Source organism: Panthera tigris, chromosome C1 (assembly GCF_018350195.1).
Source record: "Panthera tigris isolate Pti1 chromosome C1, P.tigris_Pti1_mat1.1, whole genome shotgun sequence".
In the NCBI taxonomy this organism is placed as follows: domain Eukaryota; kingdom Metazoa; phylum Chordata; class Mammalia; order Carnivora; family Felidae; genus Panthera; species Panthera tigris.
The window spans coordinates 92,143,357-92,170,284 of NC_056667.1; the positions used below are offsets into that span (position 1 = coordinate 92,143,357).

The following is a 26,928-nucleotide window of genomic DNA, read 5'->3' on the forward strand; positions in this document are numbered from 1 at the left end:
AGAAATGAGAAGTACACAAGAATTACTGGCCACAAATTTGAATGCTTTTTAAATGTGTAATGTGGTACACTTAAGTGTGCATGTTGCTTATTACAATTTTTTAAGATTAAAATATACCTCACGTAAAGTTTACCATCTTAACACTTTTTAATATTTTTGAATGTTTACTTATTTTGAGAGAGAGAGAGGGAGGGAGAGCACGTATGCAAGCGGGGAAGGAGTAGAGAGAGAATCCCAAGGGGACTCTGCTGGTAGAGCGGGCTCCATCCCACCAACCCTCAGATCATGACCTGAGCTGAAATCAAGAGTGGGAAGCTTAGCCGACTGAGCCACCCAGGCTCCCTAATTTTAGCCGTTTTTAAGTATACAGTTCAGGGTCATTAAGTATATTCATATTGTTGTGCAACAGTCACCACCATCCATCCTCCATAACTCCTTCATTCTGCAAAATGAAAACTCTACCCTTTAAACAACTCATCATTTCCCCACCCCCTTTCCCTGGCCCCTGGCAACCACCATTCTACTTTGTATCTTTACGAATTTGACCACACTAAGTACTTAAGTAGACTTATACAGTATTTGTCTTTTTGTTACTGGCTTATTTCACTTAGCATGATGTCCTCATGTTTCATCCATGTTGTAACATGTCAAAAATGCCATTTTTTTTAAAGGCTGAATAACATTTCATGGCATTGTTTACCATAGTTTGTTTATCCATTTATCTGTTCATGAACTCCTAGGTTGCTGCTCTGAACATGGGCGTGCAGATATCTCTTCAAACTCTGCTTTTAATGTTTTTGGGCATATATCCAGAAGTGGGATGGCTGGGTCACATAGTACTTCCATTTTTAATTTTTTGAAACTCACCATGCTGTTTTCTACAGTGCATGAACCATTTTAATATGATTAGCAACAGTTTAATGAAGCCATAGCATTTAAAGGATTCTCAAGTGGAAATAATATAAAACCTGCTATCAAAATTAGTAAAAGATGCAAGACAGAACACATTTTAATACTGGTACAATGGCAAATGACAGCCTTACAAGTATTTATTTATAGGATTTCTGCAGCATTTTTTTTTTATTTTATAGCATCTTTTATGAACCATTATTCCACAAGAATTATCAAATCATCATTTAGAGACAGTACATACTGGTTTATTTTATTATAAACATTATAAGTGCCCCCGTAAAATATTGTCACAAATACTCAAATGTCTTATTCTCAGTGATTATTCCCTTTATTCTCACATAATACAAATGCAGTTAGCAGGTTTTTTGAAACAAACTAGAATCATATATGTTTCATAACTTCATCATCTGTTTAATTTTCATTCATAAATGTGTTGTAAACATAAATGTGGGTCTCCTAAGAACAAAACATTGTCCCCAGGTCTGCTTTCCAGGCTGGTGACTTTCCACAACACTCACTATATTTGGCATCTCAAAGCAGTATTTATCTGTGGAAATCTAGGCATTTCTGGGAAATTACTAAAATATCTTTTTTAGCCTATGCTAACGGGGGGATATTTCAAGGATACCATATATATAGCTGCTTCCTGTCAGGCTAGAATTTCAGTGAAGATCTAAAACCCCTTGTTTCCTATCCATGAGGCACTGCTATCTTTATTCTTGGAACTGCAAGGGGAGGTTATCACCATCAAAGCTAATCCTGTGCCTTCAGTCACGTTCACCCCTAATGAGAGTTCCCCTTCCTCCATGATACTTAACACATTAGTGATGGGGATCCTGGCTGAAGCTATAGTAGTGTCCACTGTTAAACAGATATAGCTGACAAACGGGGGGCTCCCAGAAATACTTAGCAACTTTGTAGGGGACTTACTGATAGGGTTGCCTAATAAAATATAGAATGCCCAGTTAAATTTGAATTTCAGATGAAAAATGAATATTTTTTTAGTATAACTATGTCCCATGCAAAATTTGGGACATGCTTATACTAAAAGAAATCATCTATTGTTTAATGGAACATACTTATACTTAAAAGTTATTTGTTGTGAGGTACCTGGGTGGCTCACTGGGTTGAGCGTCTGACTTCAGCTCAGGTCATGATCTCATGGTTTGTGAGTTGAAGCCCTGTGTCAGACTCCAAGCTGATTGTGGAGCATGCTTGAGATTCTCTCTCTCTCCCTCTGCCTCTCCCCTCCTCCCCTGCTTCGCATGCTCCCTCTCTCTCTCTCTAAAAAAAAAAAAAAAAAGAAAGAAAGAAAGAAAAAGTTTTTTGTTGTTTATCTGAAATACAAATTTGATTAAGTGTCGTGTATTTATAATTACTGAATGTGGCAACTCTGGACTGGCAGGAAAGAACAAAAATCCAGTGAGGTGTGCGTTGTTACTGTTATTGAATTGACAGGCTGTTGAGGACAAGGAATTAGGTCTCACAGTGAATATGTCATGGACTTCAGAGAATCCTTCGGGGAATTGTGGAAAATACAAGCAAGGTTCATGCTGAGGTCCTCGTGAAACTTATATATAGCCGCATGAATGTGGACAGCAGATATCAAAGTAAGGAAAATTTCAGACTTCAGTGAGCCAGATAGAACTACCTACTTATGATGCTAGAAATGATACATTCTGACTTTTAAGGTGACATTGGACGTTTTGCTTCAAATCCTTTTGGAAAATAATTGGGTTTGGATGGGGGATGGTCTTACCTCTTAACTGCTTATAGAGAACAGAAAACAAATCTAGAGGGTCTTTTTTACTGATCAAGTTTCAGCACTTAATGAATGCATTACCTTTATAGGCTGAAATACTTTTATTTTTAATTACCCAAGAATATTCAAGATGAATGGACATTTCTTAATGTCATAACTGTACCTATTAAGTACAAATTAGTTATCTAGTTAAATGTGAACAATGTTTCCAACCTAATTTGGGTAATTGCAGGATAAACATCACTTTGGGGATTGCATTTTCTTGAATCTGTTCTCTTATTGTTTATACAAACTAAAAAATATCCAAATACCCACTTTATACCACAGTATGTATGGGCTCCAAACATACTTTAATCCTTCAGATAGAATTATAGACTGGTATAATTATTTATACATATTCTACTACATTAAAAAAAAGTTGGCTGATTTTATCCGTGTATTTTTTGGACCATCACATGCAGTCAGGCAGAGTTGGCATCAGTTTTGTTCAACAAAGCTGCTTATAGAAAGTGGTAGAGTTTGAGTTGGGCTTCTAAGGTGACTCCACTAAAACTTTCTCCTTCTGTCCCAGGTCATCACTAGAGTCAACCTAGCTCCTGTTTCCATATTTTTTTTATTGGTAAGTGAGGTTCCACCTGGGCTCCTCTCTACAGCAACTTTCCTAAGTAGTTTCCACAGATTTCTCTGGCTTTTACCAGGAATAAGTAAGACATTTGTCAGTTGAGTTGGTTACACTTTGGAGTTGGGTTTCAGGATAACACCCTGCAGGTCAGAGACAGTAACTAGTGGATTCCATGCCTTTGGTGCTGGTACAAACATCTCCATCAAAACTGTGTCGTCTTGGGGTGCCTGGGTGGCTCAGTTGGTTAAGCATCTGACTTCTGCTCGGGTCATGATCTCACAGGTCATGAGTTCCAGCCCCGCATTGGGCTCTGTGCTGACAGCACAGGGCCTGGAGCCTGCTTTGGATTCTGTGTCTCCCTTTCTCTCTGCCCCTCCCCCACTCATTCTCTCTCTCTCTCTCTCTCTCTCTCTCTCTCTCTCTCTCCTCTCTCTCTCTAAGATGAATAAACATTAAAAATTAAAAAAAAAAACCTGTGTCTTCTTTAATTTCAGTAATAGATCTTTAATTGTTGGCTGCATGAATCCATCTTTTTTTTAATGGTCCAGGCTGAAGTGTTTTAATACAGTCAGAATTTCTGGGGGGCACCTGGGTGGCTCAATCAGTTGAGCGTCCAACTCTTGGTTTTGACTCAGGTCATGATCTCCTTGTTCATGGGTTTGAGCTCTGATTCAGGCTCTGTGCTGACAGCACGGAGCCTGCTTGGGATTCTCTCTCCCTCTCTTTCTGCCCCTCCCCTGCTTGCTCTCTCTCTCTCTCTCTCAAAATAAATAAAAATAAACTTAAAAAAAAAGAATTTCTGAGCAGCAAAGGTGCTATAGGTGGTGGAGGTACAGGCAGAGGAGGAGGTGGAGGGAGTGGAGACAGAATCGGATGAGGAGGAAGATGGCTGGCCGGCTGTGGCAGCATGGGAGGAAGTGCAGCTCAGGATTCTCCAGGGATGGTTAGGACACAGGCAGGCACATTTGTAAATTTACCACTTATGTGACACATTTGACCAGAGCTCGGACAGGTCAAATTTTCCAAGATGGTCCTTCAGTGCTTCCTGGAGTTTGCACAATTCACTTTCCAAAATGCAAAACCATTGTTTTAGACCAGAAAGTTCTCAGTGGCAGATACAGAATGGAAAGATGGGGTCTTTCAATACTTCTAACCTCTGGGCCATTGTAGTTCCTACACCAGTTGTACATAGACCACACTCTATTTTACTGTATCTTTGATACTGGGAAATTTGAAGTTCCAGTATGATCTTAGCCAGCTTCTGCTGAGTGTTATCTGTTGAAGCAATAACCACTCTTTCTGGTGATGGTGGCAGACTGGGAAGTATAATTAGCTTGAACTGAAAGTGAAAGGCTTTTTTTTTTTTTTTTGGATAATCTTTTCACTTTGGCTTTTAGCTTTCTTCCTCATTGTGTGAACTTGGGCATGATTTAAGTCTAAGAGCCTGGGAATTAGAGTCAGGGTAGTGGCCTTTCCCTTGCTATAGGGGCTACACGATTTTATGCAAGAGTTCCAATTTCTCCACATCCTTGCCAACACATATAATCTTGTGTTTTTGATAATGGCTATCCTAATGGGTGTGAGGTGGTATCTCATTGTGGTTTTCATTTTCACTTCCCTAATGAATAGTAGTGTTAAGCATGTTTTCATGTGCTTATTGATCATTTGTCTACATTCTTTGGAGAAATGCCTATTCAAATACTTTGCCCATTTTTTAAATTTATGCTTTTTAATGTTTATTTTTGAGAGAGAGACAGAGTACGAGCAGGGGAGGGGCAGAGAGAGAGGGAGAACAGAATCTGAAGCGGGCTCCAGGCTCTGAGCTGTCAGCACAGAGCCTGATGGGCCCGAACGCACACAATGTGAGATTATGACCTGAGTCGAAGTCGGATGCTTAACTGACTGAGCCACTCAGATGCCCCCCTTTGCCCATTTTTTAATCTGGTTGGTTTTTTTTTTGTTGTTGTTTTTAAGCTATAGTTCTTATATATTCTGGATATTAATCCTTTATCAGATATATGATTTGACTTCTGATACTTCTGCAGGAAGGGGTTAAACATTTCTGCACCCCCTCCCTTCCTCACTGTCCTTCCCCAACCCCACTGAGAAGGGTTCAGAGAATGTAGATACCTCAATTCTCTTATTTTCTTGTTTACATGAACCTCTAAGAATCTATTCACCTCCATGCCATGGAGAAGACAGTGTGGAGGCATGGGAAAAAGGAAATATATAATAAGATGTTTATTAAAATAATTTCTAGTGATTATCTAATGCACTGCAAAATGAATTCTATATCCCATATATAGGAGGATCTTAAAGTTCTCTCCTTGATAGTGATGGAATAATTTTATGAACACTTTTTTACCATGAAGTTGAACTGGTCTGTATCAGGAAAATACCTTTTTTCCTAGTTTTAAACTTAACACTAATGACCTGCTGTAATGTGTAGAATGTGTAAAATTAAGCATGGAAGTAAACTGAAGAGGAGATGTGGCAAATTTTAACAGAATTCCCTTCTGCAAAGGTAGGAAAACAGTGTACCCGCTGAATATACACAACTAATTAGATTTCATTTCTTTCCAAAGCACTCAGTTCAACATATTTGTAGTCTAACTTGAAATTTATGTATTTTCCTGGGCTTTTATTAATTAACTTTCACAATATATCCAGGATGGACAGTTCCCTAGACTGTGAATAAAAGAAATAGGAGACACACAAAAGTTAGGCAGTTGCCAGGGGTTAAAAAGTGAGTTAGTAGGGGCACCTGGGAGGCTCAGTGGATTAAGCGTCCAACTCCTGATTTTGGCCCAGGTGATGATCTCATGGCTGTGGGATCGAGCCCCACATCAGGCTCCCACACCGAGTGTGGAGCCTGCTTACAATTCTCTTTTTTTTCTCTCTCTCTCTCTCTCCCTCCCTTCTCCTCTCCCCTGCTCATGTTCTCTTTCTCTCTCAAGTTAAAAAATAAAAATAAACTAAAAAGTAAGTTAGTGGAACTATAGGAAGAAATTTAAGAAATTGATTGTGGGGTTCACCCCCTGGCCACAACACTTCCAAGTAAACTGGAAAAAATAACACTCTAAATTGAAAGTCACAGACACTGAGGAAGAGGAATTCTTTTAGATGTCAAGAGGTCTTTATTGAAATAATAGCACAGTTACACTTCTAATAATATCCTTTCCACTTGTATACAATAGATTAAAAATGCTTGCTACATACAGTGCACAGACAGTTCAATAATTAGAACCAACTCAACTGCATTTGAAATAAATAAAATAGCCTATTTAATAATTTAAAGTAAAATTACTGTACAATATGAAAATAAAGATACATAAATGTTAGGATCTACAATGCCATAGAAATAAAATCATTATTCTGCATTACACAAAACAGTGCAAGAAACAAATCCAAATAAGCTTTTGGAGTGCAAAGTTTAAATGTTTCCATTTTAAATTATCATGCAGACATAGCATTTCAAACCATGCTATAGTCTATGGCAAATTTTTTATTTTTAAGAGGAAAAATGCTAGCCAGTCAGTTTACTGTACCATCAAGTGTTGCATCACATAGCGCTGCTGCTCTGCTTCTACAGTACAGTTTAGAAGGGAGGTATCCTGTTGCATTCAAAAAACTGAAATTAACAAGTTTCTGAAGCAAACATATTTACCTTTTAAGCCTGAAACGAAATAATGTGACAAAATAGTAATTATATCCCTGGGTTTAAGAAAGAAAAGGCCAATACCACATAATGAACTAAGAAGCAGTTTTCCATCCATCTTTCAACTCCATAATGATCCTTAGTGAAAATAACCATGTAACTTTTGAGAGACATAAAAAATTCTGACCTCCAGCTGACAAATGATACAGTATCATGGGCTTGTGAGAAAAGTAATTTCTGAACACCTATGTTTAATTCGTGTACAGCTTGGTTGCGTTACATGTAATAATATGCTTAAAGTATAGCTCAATTTCAATGTGTATATAAAACTGTTATTTAGGCAAAGACCAAGGAATGCATTTAATACTAAACCGTAAACACATCGTCCACCTCGGAGTGCACACTGACAACATAAGAGCTCTTCCGCAGACTTTGGCAACAAGACTACATACAGCAGATCACAGCAGCACGAGCTCACGTGGAAGACTGAAAGCACTGCAGAATAACACCACCCAACAGTTCCTATCAAAGGGATACATGGTAATAAGGGGCCTCCTCGTGCTAAGTCACTTTCCCAGTCAGTCTATGTTCTTCAGATTTGTTATTTTCACAACTCAGTAGTCTTAAGTCTCTGTGCTTTCACTGCATAGATTGACACTGGGTTACTCTATCCGTTGTAAGTCCAGAGGGTTACAGTTCTGTCTGCAGAGGATGACAGGAAGGACAGATCCTGGGTGTGCCATCTGCACTGAATCACTTTGTCCTTGTGCTCCCCTACCACCATGATAGGAAGCTGCTTAGTGAGATCTCCTAAATTAAAAAGAGAGATACTGATTTACAATACAAAATAAGTATATGTATAGATTTCACACACTTCCTGTTACTTGAAGACATTATAGTATACAAGTCCTAAACTACATCAATTTAATACATTTAAAGGTTTAAACAGGGATAAATTATTGAATATCTGTTAGTAGGATTGGGTAAAATATACACAGCAACATTGGACACAGCTGCCACTCTCTCCTTGAAACTATCTCTCAACTTCTCTCTGACTTTGGTGCCACTACATCTTGGTTTCCTTTGCTGGTTTGCTGTTGTTCCTTTCCCAGGAATCAGCCTTCAAATTTCCTGTTTACTTTATATCCACTTCCTATGAAATTTCATCTAGTACCATGATACCATGGCCATTTGTATACTTATGACTCACACATTTCACCTCCAACCTTGACTTCTCACCTGAGCTCCAGACTAGAATGCAAATAGCTATTCGACATCTCACTTGACTGCCTCATAGTCATCTTCATTTGTTCAAACTGAACACTTGATTTTCTTGCCCAAACCTGTTCCTCCTCCTACCTATCTTCCTTATCTCAATTAACGGCACCACCTAGTTGCTCATGCCGAAAACCTAGGAATCAGCATTCCTCTAACTCCTCAAATTTAATCCAAATTAAAATATATCCCAAATTCAGTCACTTGGCACCACTCTCCACCTCTACCACCCTAGCCCAAGCTACTATCAGTCCCTCAACTGAACTGTTCTGATAATCTCCTGATATTTATACTTATAATCCATTCTCCCTACAGAACTCGAAATTACCTTTCGAACAATATCAATAGATATCAAATCAGATCACTCCCTGTTTTAAATATTCCAAAGGATTCCCATTATGCTTTTTAAACATGCCTATGAAACCCTGCCTCAGATTTATTCTTCTGTCCCTCACTCCCTTAGTTCTCTAAGTCCCAGCCACACTGGCTTCTTGTAGCCTCGTGAACATGCTGAATTCACTCCTGCTTAGCACCTCTCCAGAAGCTACGATCTCCTCCTGGGGTCCTGCCCTGGCTGTGCCTTCTCATCACACAAGTCTCTGCACAAATGGCATTTCCCTAGAGAGATCTACCTGAGCCTACCTAAAATAGCCTTCCCCATCCACCCACTCTCCCACCTTGCTAATTTTTTAACTGCACTTACCGATACCTGAAACTACATCATTATCTGGTCTACTTTTTATTGACCTCTAAAATGTAAGCTCCAGGGGTGCCTGGGTGGCTCAGTCGGTTAAGCGTCCGACTTTGCCTCAGGTCATGATCTCATGGTTTGTGGGTCAAGCCCCATGTTGGGCTCTGTGCTGACAGCTCAGAGCCTGGAGCCTGCTTCAGATTCTGTGTCTCCCTCTTTATCTGCTCCTCCCCTGCTTCCACTCTGTCTCTCTCTCTCAAAAATAAATAAATATTAAAAAAATATATTTAAAATGTAAGCTCCATCAAGGAGGAAGTTCCCTGTCTTATTCATCTCTCTTCTGTCTCTAGTTGATACAAAATAAATGATTGCTTACTAAGTGATTAAAAATAAAACTAGATGCTGAAGATATAATTACACATATTATACGTTTTTTAAAGCAGAAGCAGGGGTGCCTGGGTGGCTCACTCGGTTAAGCAGCCGACTCTTGGTATCAATTCAGGTCATGATCTCATGGTTCGTGCGTTCAAGCCCTGTGTTGGGCTTGCACTGACAGTGCAGAGCTTGCTTGGGATTCTCTCTCTCTCTGCGCCTCCCATGCTTGAGCTCTCTTTCTCTCTCAAAATAAATAAACTTTAAGTAGAAGCAAAGTGGAGTACATAAATGTGTATTTTAACATCTACCATCGTTGAACTCAAAATGATTCATTGTAATAAGTGCTGATTCTTTTCAATATTTTAAGAACTATTTAATAAGACTATTCACTTGATCTGCTTAATAATTTTCTATAGGTCACATCAATACAGTACCAGTAATTTGACCACTGAATACTATAAAACTAAAATTTGAAAATATTATATAGTCGATTACAGCAGATTAACAACAACAACATCCCAAATAGCCATAAAAATCCTGGAAGAGAGCACAGGCAGTAATTTCTCTGACATCAACAGTAGCAACATTTTTCTAGGTATGTTTCCTGAGGCAAAGGAAACGAAAGCAAAAATGAACTCCTGGGGCTACATCAAAGGAACAAGCTTCTGCACAGCAAAGGAAACAATCAACAAAACAGAAAGAGAACCTATGGAGTGGGAGAAGATACTTGCAAATGACATATCTGATAAAGGCTTAGTAACTAAAACATATAAGAACTTACACAAACACACACACACACACAAACCCCAAATAATCTAATTAAAAATGGGCAGAAGACATGAACAGACATTTCTCCAAAGACAGACAGATGGCCAACAGACACATGAAAAGATGCTCAACATCACTCATCATCAGGGAAATACAAGTCAAAATTACAAATGAGTTATCAACTCACACCTGTCAGAATGGCTAAATCAACAACACAACACAGGTTTTGGTGAGGATGTGGAGGAAAAAGGAATTCTTGTGCACCCAAAAGGTGGGAATGTAAACTAGTATAGCCACAATGGAAAACAGTACAAAGGTTCCTCAAAAAATTAAAACTAGAGTTATCATATGATCCAGTAATTCCATTACTGGGTATCTACCCAAAGAACACAAAACCCTAATTCAAAAGATATATGCACCCTTGTATTTATTGTAGCATTATTTACAATAGCCAAGATATGGAAGCAACCCAAATATCCACAATAGATGAACAGATATGGAACACACACACACACACACACACACACACACACACACACACACACAGGAATATTACTCAGCCATAAAAAACAATGAAGTCTTGGCATTTGCCAACAACATGGATGGAGGGTATAATACTAAGTGAAATACATCATTCAGGGAAAGACATATACCATATGATTTCACTCATATGTGAAATTTAAGAAACAAAACAAAGAAAACAAGGAACAAAAAAACCAGAGTCTTAACTAAAGAGAACTGATAGTTACCAGAGGGGAGGTGCATGGGGGATGGATGAAATAAATGAAGGGGAAAGGGATTACAAGTATAATTATCTCAATGAGCACCGGGTGATGTATGGAATTGTTGAATGGCTATATTTTACACCCAAAAGTAATATAACACCATATGCTAATTATACTGGAATTTAAAAAGAAAAATTAAAAAAAAATATGTGAATTAAAAAAAAATCCCAAATAGGAGAGTCCACAAAAAAGGAAATAGTCAATCTCTCTCACCTTGCAGGTCTGTCACCTTTATTTTCATATCATAGGATCCTGTTAGCAAGTAGTGAGCTCCAGGAGAGAATCGAACAGAGCGAACATCGCTGGAATGAGGATGATAACTTTGTACCATTCTTCCTCCTCTTATGTCATACAACATGCAGCTAGAATCTTCTTGTCCTGTGGCCAAGAGACGTCCACTGGGATCTACAGCTACAGATGCCACTGCACTGCCTGTATAGAAGACAGAATAAAAGTTTCACATGGAAAAACCAATACAGCTAAACTACAACAGCTAATTGTGTTCATGGAACCATACATTAAAAATTTAATGTAGCTGGGGCGCCTGGGTGGCTCAGTCGGCTGAGTGTCCGACTTCGGCTCAGGTCATGATCTCACGGCTTGTGAGTTTGAGCCCTGCGTCGGGCTCTGTGCTGACAGCTCAGAGCCTGGAGTCTGCTTCTGATTCTGTGTCTCCCTCTCTCTCTTCCCCTAACCCACTCGCATTCTGTCTCTGTCTCTCTCAAAAATAAATAAACATTTAAAAAAAATTTTTTTTAATTTAATGTAGCTTGTCAATACTGTTAAGGAAAAATCCAAATCAACATTCAACCATGGACACCTGGATGGCTCAGTCAGTTTAGTGTCTGACTTCATTTGAGGTCATGATCTTGCCATTCATGAGTTCGAGCCCTGCAGAGGGCTCTGTGCTAATAGCAAGGAGCCCACTTCAGATCATCTGTCTCCCTCTCTCTCTCTGCACAACCCCCCCATGCATGCATACACTCTCATTCTCTCTCTCAAAAATAAACATTAAAAAAAAAAACATTCAACCAATAAACACTTTCATCCTTTTTAGAGACAAAGTGTAAGCAAGATTCTATGAGAAACAAGAAAGTCTGTTGTTTTTTTTTTAATCATCTGGGAGAACCCCCTGGGACACCATTACCTATAACACAATAGTACAATAGATGAGCCACTATTCCTAAGGTAGTGCTATCACTGCTGGGTAAGTGTCCAGAAATACTCATAACCAGCTCAGAGTCTAGTTAAGGGAATAAGAAATTAAGTAACAAAATATGTTTTAGGACATAGTAGAGGAAATGTGTCTAAGCAACATAAGAATAACTGCCAGCAGGAACTGGATGAAAGTAAGTGCTGAGTTCACAGGTTGCATCCCTAAATCCAGATTAGGCATTTTCAATGGGGGGTAATAATGCCCCCAAGGGAGTGCAAAATGGTTTCCAGGGGATAGAAAAACTCTTAAACATTAAAAAAAGTTTGTTAGCACCCCCACCCCCCGAAGCTTAACCCCACCCAACAAAATCTTACTCCTTAGTATTTAATTTCTCTTGTTAGGAAAAAGTTTAATTTAGTTTTTCTCCTCACAGGGGGCAATAATGAAAATAAGGTTGAAGAACACTGCTCTAGGCTGAAGTGGCTTGGGAATACTTCACAGAAAAAAGGGACATAAGTTAGACTTTAAAGAACAGTAAATAGTATAAAAAAGAGAGAAACTGTATTTATTATACACATATGTAAAAATAATCTTTGCCTAAGATTTTGATAGAGAAAAGATGAGGGCTATTACATGAAACAGAATTACATGAAATAACATTTAGAGGAAAAGTATAAACATGTTTAAGGACAGGTGGCTTAGTTTGCTGGAGTCACTTGGTTCAACAAGTTAACATAAAAGGTAGTTTGTAGTTGAGCCATAAAAGGCAGATTAGGGTCAAGGGGTGCCTGCATGGCTCCGTTAAGTGTCCGGCTCTTGATTTCAGCTCAGGTCATGATCTCACGATTCATGAGATCAAGCCCCACATCTGGATCTGCACTAACAGTGTGGAGCCTGCTTGGGATTTTCTCTCTCCCTATCTCTGTGCCCCTCTCCTGCTGTGCTCTATGCTATGTCTCTCTCTCTCAAAATAAACAAACATGAAAAAAAAAAAAAAAGGCAGGTTAGGGCCAGACTTTTAGGCATCTGCAGTGTCAAATTGCAGAGTTTGAACTTGTTCTTATACACAGTGAAACATAACTGCAAATTTCCCAGCAAGAGAATTATATAGTCTAACCAGTACTTTGAAAAGATTAATCTATGTGAAAATGTGTTTCAAATTCAAATAGACTTTGAAGTCTAAAAGGGTAACCTCTAGAAGACAAGACAACTAATAGAATAACAAGAGAATAAGAGCCTAAATGAAGACGGACACATTTTACCAAAAAAAATTGAATGAAGAATCAACAGTCTTGTCCTCAATGGGGCAAAAAAAGAAAAAAAAAATGAGTCCTAGATTTCAAATCTAGTTGCATGAGGAAATAAGAGAACCATTATCCAAAAAAAAAGGGAAAAAATGAGAAGAAGAACTGATTTGCAGGGGAAATATAATGACTTTAGTTTTTTTTTTTTTTTTTTTTTTTTTAACATTTATTTATTTTTGAGACAGAGAGAGACAGAGCATGAACAGGGGAGGGTCAGAGAGAGAGGGAGACACAGAATCTGAAACGGGCTCCAGGCTCTGAGCTGTCAGCACAGAGCCCGATGCGGGGCTCGAACTCACAGACCATGAGATCATGACCTGAGCCGAAGTCAGCTGCTTAACCGAATGAGCCACCCAGGCGCCCCATGACTTTAGTTTTATACATGCAAAGTTGATGATGCCAACAGAAATCCAGGAAAGTCTGTTAGGCTCCAGGCTCTGGGCTGTCAACACAGAGCCCAACACAGGGCTTAAACTCACGGACCACGAGGTTATGAGCTGAGCTGAAGTCGGACACTTAACCGACTGAGCAACCCTAGCGCCCCACAAATATATAATTTTAAATAGTGATAAGAGCTATGAAGTCAACAAATGGAGTTCAGTGATAGAAAATAATGGTGAGGTCCCAGTTAGTTCAAAGAAGGCCTCTCTGGCAAGGTGCTACTGGAGCTAAGATGTAAAGATTAGAAGGACCTAACCAAGAGAAGACAATGGAAGAACATTTCACGTCAAGGAAACAGCATGTGAACTCACTAGAGGTGGGAAGTTTGGTACATTCCAGGAAATGAAAGGAAAAACAAGTGATCTGAGTTAAGACTAGAGGAATACACAATGCCAGATCAAGCAGGGTCTTGGGGGCATGGTAAAGAGTCTGCACATTAACCTAGGAGCAATCAGAAAGCACTGAAGTGCTGTAAGCAGCGTCTGATGTGCTCTGGCTGTTGTGTGGACCGTGGGCTGGAGGTGGCAAAAGTGTAAGTGCAGACTAAGGAAGCTCTTGCAGTGGTTAAGTTGAGAGATGGTGGTGGTTTATCCTAGAGTGGTGCCAATAAAAATGGAAAGCAGTAGATGGATTTAAGATAAATTTTGGAGGCTAAAACAACAATTTGTTTATGGATTGATTACTGGAGGGAAGGAGAGAAAGAGGGATCTGGGGAGACTCCTTCTGGCATGGACAATGGGTGGTAGTACCACTTAGGTGAGGAGGTGTGGGGCAGTTTTGTTTAAGGAGAGAGGTCATTGATTCAATAGTTTGGTTTAAGACACGTTAAGTTTGACATATCCTAGAAGATATCCAAAAGGAGGTTAGAAATATGAGCCAGCCATGCAGAAAAAGTTTGGGCTAGAGACAAAAATTTTAGGTCTGTCAACATATGAATTACACTTAAAGCTGGAGGAACAGATGTAGTCAAGTAGAGAAAGGAAGGAGACAAAAGTCCTAGTCCTAGGGAATGTCAAATTTAGAGACTAGGCAGATAAGAAAGAATCACAAAGGAACAGTTATACAGAAATGTAAAAGGAGAATAAAAAGCCCAAAAAGAAAAGAGAAAGAGGTTAACTGCTGCAAGTCACCAAGGACTGAAGTAAAATAAGGATTTAAAGGTGATGCGACAGGGGTATCTGGGTGGGTCAGTCAGTTAAGCGTCAGACTGTGGCTCAGGTCACGATCTCACGGCTCTTGAGTTCGAGCTCCATATTGGGCTCTCTGCTCTCAGCACAGAGCCTGCTTTGGATCCTTTGTCTCCCTCTCTCTCTACTGCTCCCCCGCTGGTTCATTCTCTCTCTCTTTCTCTCTCTCAAAAATAAACTTAAAAAAAAAAAAGGTGATTTGACAAAATGAAATTGTTGGTGACCTTGAAAAATGTAGATCTTGCTGGAGTGGAGGAAGCAAGAGACAGACTGGAATAGGTGGAAGACTAAGGGTGAGGTAATGGAAACAATATATGTAAGCAAGACTTCTGAGACATCTGGGTAGAAAGAGCAAAAAATTGGGAGGGGGATAAGGAGGTCAACAGAGGAACTTTGGGGCATTGCCAATTCTATAACATTTTTGTAGGTCTATGGTAGACAAGAAAGAAGGGCAGATCCAGTAGAGGAGATAATGTTGCAAGAGAGAGGAGATGACCAAAATGTTGAAGTCTCTGAAAAGGAGAGAAAAGGGGGTGAAATAATTTAGACAACTAGGGGAGAGTTTGGAGATAAGTCAGTGAGATAAATGTATAAAAACTAAGCAAAGAAAACCAAAAAATACAATTAACACCAAGAAAAACAAAAGATATGAAAGAAAAGGAAAAAAAAAAAGATATGGATAGCACAGTAAGTGCTCAGAGTGGTTAAAACAATGTAAAGAATGAATACTGATCTAACCAAAAATGGTACAGCTATATTGAAAAGATAGGAGACAGAAAGTATGTGAGTGGATGAGGAACAACAGGAATCAGAAAGGGACATGAAAAGTTAAACCTTCATCTTTTATGGTGTTAAGGGAATAAACAATCCTAAAAATCTATGATTATGGGTATGTTATTTAGAAATATGGAAACTATGAAAATACAACTACTACAAAAGTTTAAAATGGTTGCCTTGGAGGGAATCCTAGGTGGCTCACTCAGATAAGCATCCGACTTTTGATTTTGGCTCAGGTCATGATCTCATGAGGTTCATGAGATGGAGCCCCGTGTCGGGCTCTGCGTTGACAGTTCAAAGACTGCTTGGGATTCTCTCTCCCTCTGCCTCTCCCCCACTTGTGCATGTGACACATGCACACGTGTGCACTCTCTCTCTTTCAAAAATAAATAAACATGAAAGAAAAGGTTTCCTTGGAGAAATGGGAAACGAGGCAATGGCTGAAGGACAGGGGACAATTCTCAGGGTACTGATATTTTTCTTAATCAAACCTTATTGAACTGTTTGGTTCTTTAAACCATGTTACACATTAACTTTGGTGACAGTGCAAACTAAAGTTTAACAAATCAATGATCACATATTCATATATAAAAATACACGTGTGTGTATTCCACAATCAAGCTTGCTAGAACAAATCATATCTGGTTGGAATCAAAGTATAGAAAAAGGTCCATGTAAAAACTAAAAAAACAATAGAACAAATCAATGAAACTAGGAACTGGTTCTTTGGGGGAAAGAAATCAGTAAAATTGATAAACCTCTAGCCAGAATTATGAAGAAAAAAAAGACAAAGGACCTAAATAAATAAAATCACAAATGAGAGAGGAGAAATAATAACCAACACCACAGAAATACAAGTAATTATAAGAGAATATTATGAAAAATTATATACCAAAAAATTGGCAACCTGGAAGAAGTGGATAAATTCCTAGAAACATATAAATTGTCAAAACTGAAATAGGAAGAAATAGAAAATTTAAACAGACTGATAACCAGCAAAGATACTAAATTAGTAATTGGGGCACCTGGCTGGCTCAGTTGGCTAAGTGTCCAATTTCAGCTCAGGTCATGATCTCATGGTTTGTAGGTTCGAGCCCCACATTGGGCCTGTGCTGAAGGCTCAGAGTCTGGAGCCTGCTTTGGATTCTGTCTCCCTCTCTTCCTGCCCCTCCCCCGCTCATGCTGTCTCTGTCTCTCAAAAATGAATAAACGCTAAAAAAATATTTTTTAAATCTATAGATAGCATCATCCTTAATGGGAAAAAACTGAGATCTTTTACCCTATGGTCAGGAATAAGACAAGGGTGTCTACTCTTACCATTTTTATTCAACATAATGCTGGCAGTCCGACCCACAGCAATCAAACAGCAAAAGAGAAATAAAAGGCATCCAAACTGGTAAAGAAGAAGTAAAACTTTCACTACTTGCAGATAACATGATACTACATATAAAAAAATCTGAAAGACTCCACCAAAATCCTGCTAGAACCTAATAAACAAATTTAGTAAACTCACAGGATACAAAAATCAATGTACAGAAATCTGTTGCATTTCTGTACACAAATAATAAGGCAACAGAAAGAGAAGTTTAAAAAAAACAATCTTAACAAATGCACCCAAAATAATAAGATACCTAGGAATAAACCTAACAAAGAGGTAAAAGACCTGTACTCTGAAAACTGTGGAACACTGATGAAAGAAATTGAAGATGACACAAAGAAATGGAAAGATATTCCATGCTCATGGACTGGAAGAATAAATATTGTTAAAAATGTCTATACTACCCAAAGCAATATACACATTTAATGCAATCCCTATCAAAATACCAACAGCATTTTTCACAGAACTAAAATAAACAATTCCAAAATTTGTATGGAACCACAAAAGACCCTGAATAGCCAAAGCAATCTTGGAAAAGAAAAGCAAAACTGGAGGCAACACAATTCCAGACTTCAGGTTTTATTACCAAGCATTGGTAATCAAAACTACAGTACTGGCACAAAAATCTACAGAACAGAACAGAAAACCCAGAAATGAATTCACAACTATATGGTCAATTAATCTTCAAAAGCAGGAAAGAATATCCAATGGGAAAAAGACAGTCTTTTCAACAAGTGGTGTTGGGAAAACTAAATAGCAAAACACAAAAGAAAGAATCTGGACCAGTTTCTTACACCATATACAAAAAGCAATTCAAAATGCATTAAAGCCCGAAATGTGAGACCTGAAACCATAAAAATCATAGAAGAGAGGGGCGCGCCTGGGTGGCTCAGTCGGTTAAGTGTCCAACTTTGGCTCAGGTCATGATCTCACAGTTCATGAGTTCGAGCCCCACATCTGGCTCTCCACTCTCAGCACAGAACCTGCTTCAAATCCTCTGTCTTCCACTCTCTCTGCCCCTCCCCTGTTCATGCTGTCTCTCAAAAATAAACAAACATTTTTTTTAAAAATCCTAGAAGAGAACACAGGCAGTAACTTCTTTGACACTGGCCAAAGCAACTTTTTTCTAGACATGTCTACTAAGTAAGGTAAACGAAACAAAAGCAAAAATAAACTATTGGGACTTCATCAAAATAAAAAGCATCTGCATACTGAAGGACATAATCATCAAAAGTAAAAGGCAACCTACAGAATGGAGGAAGATATCTGCAAATGACATATCTGATAAAGGGTTAGTAACCAAAATATATAAAGAACTTACACCACACAACACCAAAAAAAAATCCAATTAAAAATGGGCAGAAATATGAATACACATTTCTCCAAATAAGTCCTACAGATGGCAACAAACACACGAAAAGATGTTCATCATCACTTACCATCAGGAAAATATAAATCAAAACTACAATGAGATATCAACTCACACCTGTCAGAATGGCTAAAATAAAAAACACAAGAAGCAACAGGTGTTGGTAAGGATGTGAAGAAGAAAGGAAGTCTTGTGTACTGTTAGTGGGAATGCAAACTGGTATAGCCACTCTGGAAAACAGTACGGAGGTTCCTCAAAAAGTTAGACATAAAATTACCCTATGATCGAGCAATCACACTACTGGGTATTTACTCAAAGAATACAAAAATACTAATACAAAGGGACACATGCACCCCTATGTTTACAGCAGCATTATTTACAATAACCAAATTATGGAAGCAGCCCTAGTGTCCATCAACTGATGAATGGATAAAGAAGATGCAGTATATATATACACAATGAAATAATACTCAGCCATAAAAAACAATGAAATTTTGGGGCACCAAGGCGGCTCAGTCGGTTAAGCACCCAACTTCAGCTCAGGTCATGATATCGCAGTTTGTAGGTTTGAGCCCTGCGTTGGGTTCTGTGCTGACAGCTCAGAGCCTGGAGCCTGCTTCAGATTCTGTCTCCCTCTCTCTCTGTCCCTCCCCTGCTCAAGTTCTGTCTTTCTCTCTCTCAAAAATAAACATTAAAAAAAAAAACGAAAATTTGACATCTGCAATAACATGGATGGAGCTAGAGGCTATAATGCTAAGTGAAATAAGTCAGTCAGAGAAAGACACCATAAGATTTCACTGATATGTGGAATTTAAGAAACAAAATGGATGAACATAGGGGGACAAAAAGAGACAAACTAAGAAACACACTCTTAACTATGGAGAACTGATGGTTACCAGAGGGGAGGTGGTTGGGAGGATGGGTTAAATAGATGATGGAGATATTAAGGAATGCCCTTTTGATGAGTACCAGGTGATATACAGTATAGTTGAATCACCATAATATACACCTGAAACTAATGTAACACTGCATGTTAACTACCTGGAATTAAAATAAAACCTTAAAAAAACAAAAACCAAAAACCTAAAGCACTGAGTGAACCTCAAGTGAAACACCTAGCAATATTCGCTGCGTCAATGCCAGTCCCTAGTGAGCTGTTTATTGATAGCTGGCTGGTAATTTTATGCCACCTCTAGTCATAAATGAAGGTTTATTAAAACAGTAAGTAAAATATTCCTGGGGAAAAAAAAGTTCCATGAAAGCCAAGAGAATTGATAAAGCACTAAAATAACAAAACAAAAACACCACCAAAAATTAAGAATGAAAAGTAGTCCTTTTCATTTTGAACAGTGCCATAAAAACTACAAAGCAGAAAAGGGACTCTAAAATAAAAACAATTGCAGGATATTGTGCTTCTCTTAAAAGGTGATATAACATGGGGTGCCTGGGTGGCTCAGTTGGTTACGCATCCAACCTCGGCTCAGATCAGGATCTCACCATTCGTGGGTTCAAGCCCTGTGTCAGGCTCTGTGCTGACAGCTCAGAGTCTGGAGCCTGCTTTGGATTCTGTGTCTCCCTCTCCCTCTGCCCCTCCCCAGCTCACACCCTGTCTCTTTCTCTCCCTCTCTCAAAAATAAATAAACATTAAAAAAATTTAAAAAGGTGACATAACACAAAGAGCAATACCCTCGGTTTACATGGAACGATCCAAGGTATATTGTTAAGTTCAAAAAGTAAGTCATGTATTATATGCTACCATTTCTGTGTGCATTCTTTAGACATATGTTTAAAGAAGACAGGAGGTTATGACATATACAAATTTCTTGGTTATACACTTAAAGAATATTTATAGAAGAATAAATAAGAAATTGGTTCCTTAGGGAAAGATACCAAGGAATGGGAGTGAGAAGAAAATGATCTTGTTCAATTTCAATTTCTGCCGTGTGTATTTTAAAACATGTTTTTTAAAGGTCTGAGTTCTAAAAGAGCCCTGCTGACAGAATAATTGCCGCATGACACTTAATGTCTCTGGGCCTCAGTTTCCTAAGCTGAATGTTATTTTTACAAAGAAAGTAAGATGAAAGTATTTTGAGAGAATTTAAGGTAATCTGTAAAATACCAACTATTTGTTTTACTATTTATTCCTATTTTTTTTAACAGATGTGTTGCAGGGGAGAGGAACTAGACAAGCGCATTTTACAAAGTTTCTTTGTCATATAAATTCATTTAAATTCCTGAAAAACCTACCAGTTCCATGGAATGTTGTGCCAACAACACGAACGCAGCTTGGTACTCGAAGATCCCAAAACCTAACAGTCTTATCTTGGGAACCAGATGCAATCATCCAGCCACTCCAGGTATAAAGTGCTAAAATATGCCCTATAAAAGATCATATACTCAGTTATTATGGTGAACAGTACTTTTCTTAAACACATTCAAAGCTAGGTACTCATTATTAGACATGCGATGGTCTGGTTAATCAAACACACTGGGTAGTAGAGACTTTTCACATATATCAAATATACTGGCAATGTTCAAAACACTAAAATTCAGTAAACTGCACATCAAAATCATACTAAACAATCTTGTTACTGACCATTTCAGGATACCATAATTAGTACTGAAAAAAAAATTATCATTTGAAATTATGGCAAATTATGGCAAAGCACAGGATCATGGTGTTAGAACACTGGCTTTGCAAGAGGCAGACCTGAGGTCTTATCTCAATTCTGCCATATTCAGCTGCAAGATATTGGTCAAGTCATTTTGCCTTTTCAAATTTTGTTTATTTCATATATAAGATGAAGATACAACTTCCTGCCATATAAGATTATTGTAAGGATTAAATTATGTGTATAAGCAAGGGATTTAGCGCACAGGGAAATGTTACCTATTGTTACTGTGTTGTTATCTAAAGTTCCCAATTAAAACTTTTAAAATAAAAATTTCCTGTCTTGAAGAAGTCACTTTTGATAAAATATACCCCATTAATGAAAATGCAGAGAGGGAAAAAGCACAGGTTGAACAAAAAGAAAAGTAGCATCTGAAACTATCACATACCGGTATGTCCACTCAGAGCATGCAGGCCCTGTCCTCTTTGACAATCAGTTGTATAAATGTTACAATCCCCTGCTCCAGCACTTATTAAAATAGCTCCACCACTTTCTGGGCCTTCCATAAATGCCAAGTCTCTAATTGTCCCATCATGCATACTAAATTCCAGATCCGGTCCTGAAACAACAATAGGAATTAAAAAAAAAGATGCTGCTCAACTTACTGTGATAATTTGGTATTGCTAAACTGTCTCAAAACTAAGCAAGAATAATGGTAGAGAGGAGTGGTTTATATTTTCACGTAGGGATAATACTATTATCGATTTCATTTTACTTAAAGAGCAAAAAACTTCAAGAAATCAAAATACTGATTCAGTTATCATCCTTAAAACAGCTAGAGAGTTATCCTCTCTTTTATGCCGAAGAAAAAGAAAGAGAAGACAGGTACTCTCTGTAACATATTCATTAATGCACTGCTGGTAGTTATTTAAAAGTTATCTTTCCTTTTTTTTTTAAATGTCTATTTTTGAGAGAAAGTGAGCGTGTGTCTGTGGGGGAGGGGCAGGGAAAGAGGGAGACAGAGAATCCCAGTTTCCTCACTGTCAGCACAGAGCCTGATGTGAGGCTCGAACTCACAAACCATGAGATCATGACACAAGTCAAAATCAAGAATTGGAAGCTTAACCGACTAAGCCACCCAGGCACCCCAAAAGTTATCTTTCTGAATAACAATAATTTTCTAAGAATTAGACAACACTGATTAAGAACTTACTAAAAAAGAATAATGCCTTATGAATGCAACTAAGCAATTACAAGAAAACTCTAAAGGCTATATTCTTAGATTTTATTGAAAATAAAACAGATATATCAAAGAACATAAGGAAAACATTAAGAATACATTAAGAAACATTAAGAACACTACTGCTTACATACTTGGGACCTACCTGTTGCATTACAAGTCTCTGCATTGAAGGGCAGCACTTTAACATATTTGTCATTTGATCCTGTTGCTAATAACTGTCCACAAGGACTCCAGGCCACACAGTAAATGGATCCTTTATGATGTTTATTCCTTTTAAAACGTACCACTGGCTGCTTAGGGATGTCATGTGCACTAAACAGAAACATTACAGAAAGACATTTCAATTTTTGCTTGCCAAAGTTAATGAAATTCTATGTTATGATTGTCTTGAGGGAGGGAGCAAAAAAGTGTATCAGACAACATGTCAATAACAATCTTCAAAATCTCAAAGCAAAAGAAATGAATTTAAAGTGTATTTATTTATTTATTTTAACGTTTTATTTATTATTGAGAGGCAGAGAGAGACAGAGCATGAACATGAGAGGGACAGAGAAAGAGGGAGACACAGAATCCGAAGCAGGCTCCAGGTTCTGAGCTGTCAGCACAGAGCCCGATGCAGGGCTCGAACTCAAACCGCGAGATCATGACCTAAGCTGAAGTCAGACACCCAACCGACTGAGCCACCCAGGCGCTCTGAATTTAAAGTATATTTAAAATTGAAAAGTAAAATTATAAACTATTATTAGACTAACCTAACTCTATGTCAGACCACATAAGGAACAAGATTATTTTTTAAAAATTCTTCATTTCACTTGGGGCATCTGGGTGGCTCAGTTAAGTGTCCGACTTCAACTCACGTCATGACCTCACAGTTCGAGTTTGAGCCCCACGTCTAGCTCTGTGCTGGCAGCTCAGAGCCTAGAGCCTGGAGCCTGCTTTGTATTCTGTCTCCCTTTCTCTATGCCCCTCCCCTACTCGTGCCCTGTCTCTCTCTCTCTCTCTCACAAAAATAAACATTAAAAAAAAATCTCCATTTCACATATTTTTCATAGATTTTAACTCAGAAACACAGAGGAATGAAAAAAAAGAGCTACTAAAGCTTCCAAATTCAAAAAACATATATTAATATTATATTAAACATATAACATGAGCAGTTGGCTGGGGCTGAGGGAATGCAAGGGATGAATCAAAAAGAAAGGAGGCGAGAGTTCTTTCTAGAGTTTAAAATCTTACAAAGGTTGGGGTGCCTGGGTGGCTCAGTTGGTTAAGCATCCGACTCTTGATTTTGGCTCAGGTCATAATCTTGCTCTGCTCTGAGCATGGAGCCTACATGAGATTCTCTTTCTCCCTCTCCCTCTGCTCCTCCCCCGTGAGCCCATGAGCATGTACACTCTCTCTCCCACTCTCTCTCAAAAAAAAAAAAATCTTGCAAGGGTCGATGTTGTCATGACTACTCACAAACAGTAAGGCAAGTATAAGTGTTCTGGTCCAGTACAAAAGTACAAGGCCTTAAAGGACAGGGAGAATTTTTACAGAAAAAGATGACAGCAGAATCACTCCAGTGAAGATAAAATATAGTATGGCAAGTGCCAGCTGCAGACTGAGTGGGATGGACATGGTAGGTGAGGAGTTGCAGGCACGGTTATGGAAGGTCCTGAATGTCATGCTCATAAATTTGGCCTTTAATGGGAGTCAAACATTGGTTTAGTGGAGTAATAGATCTTACCTGCATTTTAAAACACAGACTAATATTCAGTCAAAGAAAAACAAAAATCATATGACTTCACTCATATGAGGACTTTATGAGACAAAATAGATGAACATAAGGGAAGAGAAACAAAAATAATATAAAAACAGGGAGGGGGACAAAACAGAAGAGACTCATAAATATGGAGAACAAACTGAGGGTTACTGGAGGGGTTGTGGGAGGGGGGATGGGCTAAATAGGTAAGGGGCACTAAGGACTCTACTCCTGAAATCATTGTTGCACTATATGCTAACTAATTTTGATGTAAATTTTAAAAAACAAAAAATAAAATAAATTTTAAAAAAATAAAACACAGACTAACACTAGGATACTAAAAATTTCATTAGGTATGATGATAACATCAAGTCTGTAAGAACTGGAGATTCATCCTAAAGGGTGAAATGACATATCCAGGATTTACCTTAAACTATTTTAACAAAAAGGATAAAGCAAATATGACAAAAATCTCAACAATTACTGCACTGCACTGTACTGACATCTAATTTTGTGTGTGCTTGAAAAGTTTCGTAATTAAAAACAGAAAAAGAAGACTGATAAATTGCCAATACCTAGAAGGTACTTAATATTGATCTAGAAAACAGATCAGATCAAAAGATTTTCTTTTCAGTTGCACATTGAATTCATGGCCCAATAAAAACATTTTATGACAAAAACTTATAAAATTAATTGACAATTCTGATGTGTATTTCCTAAGCATTGAAAATAAAAATTTTAATGTTTAATAAAGAGAAATAAAAATTAAACACTACTGAATGGCAATTCTGAAAAAAGAACTAATATAGCTAAATTAAAAACTAAGGATTGACGGTACAAACCATCTATCCTTACTTACCTTGGATCGATTACTTCTGGATAGGCACATACTCTCAGAGTTTTTGAATTTGAACCTACAGCATACAAACCACCACCTGGATGAAAAGCCACTGCTCTAACAGCTTGTGTGTCTTCTAGGGTGTTAATACAAACAAATTGTTTTTTTGATTTGTCATCCTATGGAAAGAATAAATATGAAAGTCATTCTATGAAAAAAGCGAATTTAAAAGAATTCCTCTTTAGTCCATTTTAAATTCATCTGAACTGTATTACTTATCACTTTATGTGATAAATAAATCACATATAAATAAATCACACATAAATAAATCACTACCTACAATCACATATTCTTTTAAATGGCAAATTCAAATTAAGCCACATTTTCCTATTTTTTGCTGCCCATTGCTAAATTCAGAGAGCACATAGACATTCAAGTTTTTCTTTGCTTACTATGACAAAATATAAGACTATGCAGTCCCATATAGTTACCTTTAACTATCAAGAAAAAAAATAGCCCACATATATAATTCTCACAAAGTTAACAGAATATCATTTGTGCTTCTAAAAGTAGGAAGTATAAAAGACTATTATTCAATCCACTTGGGGGTTGGGAGATAGTTTCACAATCTCTAGCAATGAATACTTTAATATTTCAAATTGAAATTATAAAATACTCTTTCAAAATTGTGAAAAGGATTTTAATCAGAACATTTAATTTGAACCTCATTTTTATTTTAAACTGTCAAACTCTGTCCTCTTCTGAGGAAGGTAAGTTGAAGCCTGGGTGGCTATATAAAAGCTTTCGTGACTCCTGCTATTAGTATAGTTTGAAACTACCCTGCTACCCTGACTACAATGGACTGGACCTGGAACAGGGACCTCTAGACTAGGTGTGGTCAACACACGTCACCAAATCCTGTCTTTGGGAAGTACAGATGTCAAGTACACATACAAAGGCAAATGTCTTCCGCTCTGGTTGTAACCTGACAGCTCTAGGACCCACAGTCAGTGAAGAGATCATGCCTCTTCCTACACAAACTTTTATGTCTTCATGTAATACATCCTCATGGGGGAACAGGGGAAAAACTTGATAGAGCATACTATGTCTGCCTTATGTAACTGAATTCATTTCTTAAATTATTCATTTGAGGGGCGCCTGGGTGGCTCAGTCGCATAAGCATCTTACTTTAACTCAGATATGCTTACAGCTCAGAGCCTAGAACATGCTTCAGATTCTGTGTCTCCCTCTCTCTCTGCCCCTCCCCTGCTCATATTCTCTCTTTCTCTCTCTCTCTCTACCTCCCTCTCTCTCTCAAAAGTGAATAAACATTTAAAGTTTTTTTTTTTTTTAACATTTATTTTTGAGAGACAGAGAGAGACAGAGTGCAAGTGGGAGAGGCGCAGAGAGAGGGAGACACAGAATCCAAAGTAGGTTCCAGGCTCGGAGCTGTCAGCACAGAGCCCAACACGGGGCTCGAACCTGCAAATCGTGAACTGCGAGATCATGACCTGAGCCAAAGTCGGACCCTTAAACAACTGAGCTACCCAGGTGCCCCAAAAGTGAATAAACATTTTTTAAAATTTTTTTAAATTACTCATGTGAACTTATTTGACTAGAAATGCTATATTTCCCATTGATCCACATATAGGAAATGTGACCGTCAAACAAATAGCATTGGTAGATAAGAGAAAAAGGGAGAAGAATGACTAACTGATTAAATGGCCTATAGCACACAAATAATAATTACAAAGGGTTGCTTTAGAATAGATGTAGCAGAGCCACCAATTAACTCTATGTGCTCATCTGCAGTGTTTAAATTTTTAAAAAATCTGTTGCTATTTTTAAAATATATTTCAAATAAAAATCTACATTCCTACAATTTCTTGAAAATGAAAAGAACTAGAAATACTAGATAAGCAGATTTCTTTGTGCAAGCGAAAAATATTCTTATGTGCTGCTTATCACAACCATAGCCAACTTTATTCATTTATGTTATCTGGCCCATAAGCATCTGGAATAATGGCTGTGTTT

At 38.0% G+C, this 26,928-nt stretch overlaps 1 protein-coding gene and 1 pseudogene across 15 annotated transcripts in view; both read right to left on the bottom strand.

Moving 5' to 3' along the window:
* Nucleotides 1–3,151: 3,151 nt before the first annotated feature.
* LOC102958426 lies at nucleotides 3,152–4,723 on the bottom strand (annotated as a pseudogene).
* A 1,690-nt stretch (nucleotides 4,724–6,413) lies between these two features.
* WDR47 (WD repeat domain 47) overlaps nucleotides 6,414–26,928 on the bottom strand; it is a 68,907-nt gene continuing 48,392 nt past the window's right edge. For 12 of the 15 annotated variants that reach the window (XM_015534982.2, XM_015534980.2, XM_042998109.1 and 9 more), the window contains 6 exons: nucleotides 24,916–25,073; nucleotides 22,458–22,627; nucleotides 21,521–21,697; nucleotides 20,708–20,839; nucleotides 11,062–11,280; nucleotides 6,414–7,764 (listed from right to left, as the gene is read on the bottom strand). In XM_015534982.2, coding sequence (XP_015390468.1) covers nucleotides 7,622–7,764; nucleotides 11,062–11,280; nucleotides 20,708–20,839; nucleotides 21,521–21,697; nucleotides 22,458–22,627; nucleotides 24,916–25,073 — 999 coding nt within the window. In that variant the 3' untranslated portion in view covers nucleotides 6,414–7,621. The remainder of the gene's footprint in view (nucleotides 7,765–11,061; nucleotides 11,281–20,707; nucleotides 20,840–21,520; nucleotides 21,698–22,457; nucleotides 22,628–24,915; nucleotides 25,074–26,928) is intronic. The other 3 variants (XM_007076444.3, XM_007076443.3, XM_007076439.3) reach the window with 1 other exon arrangement.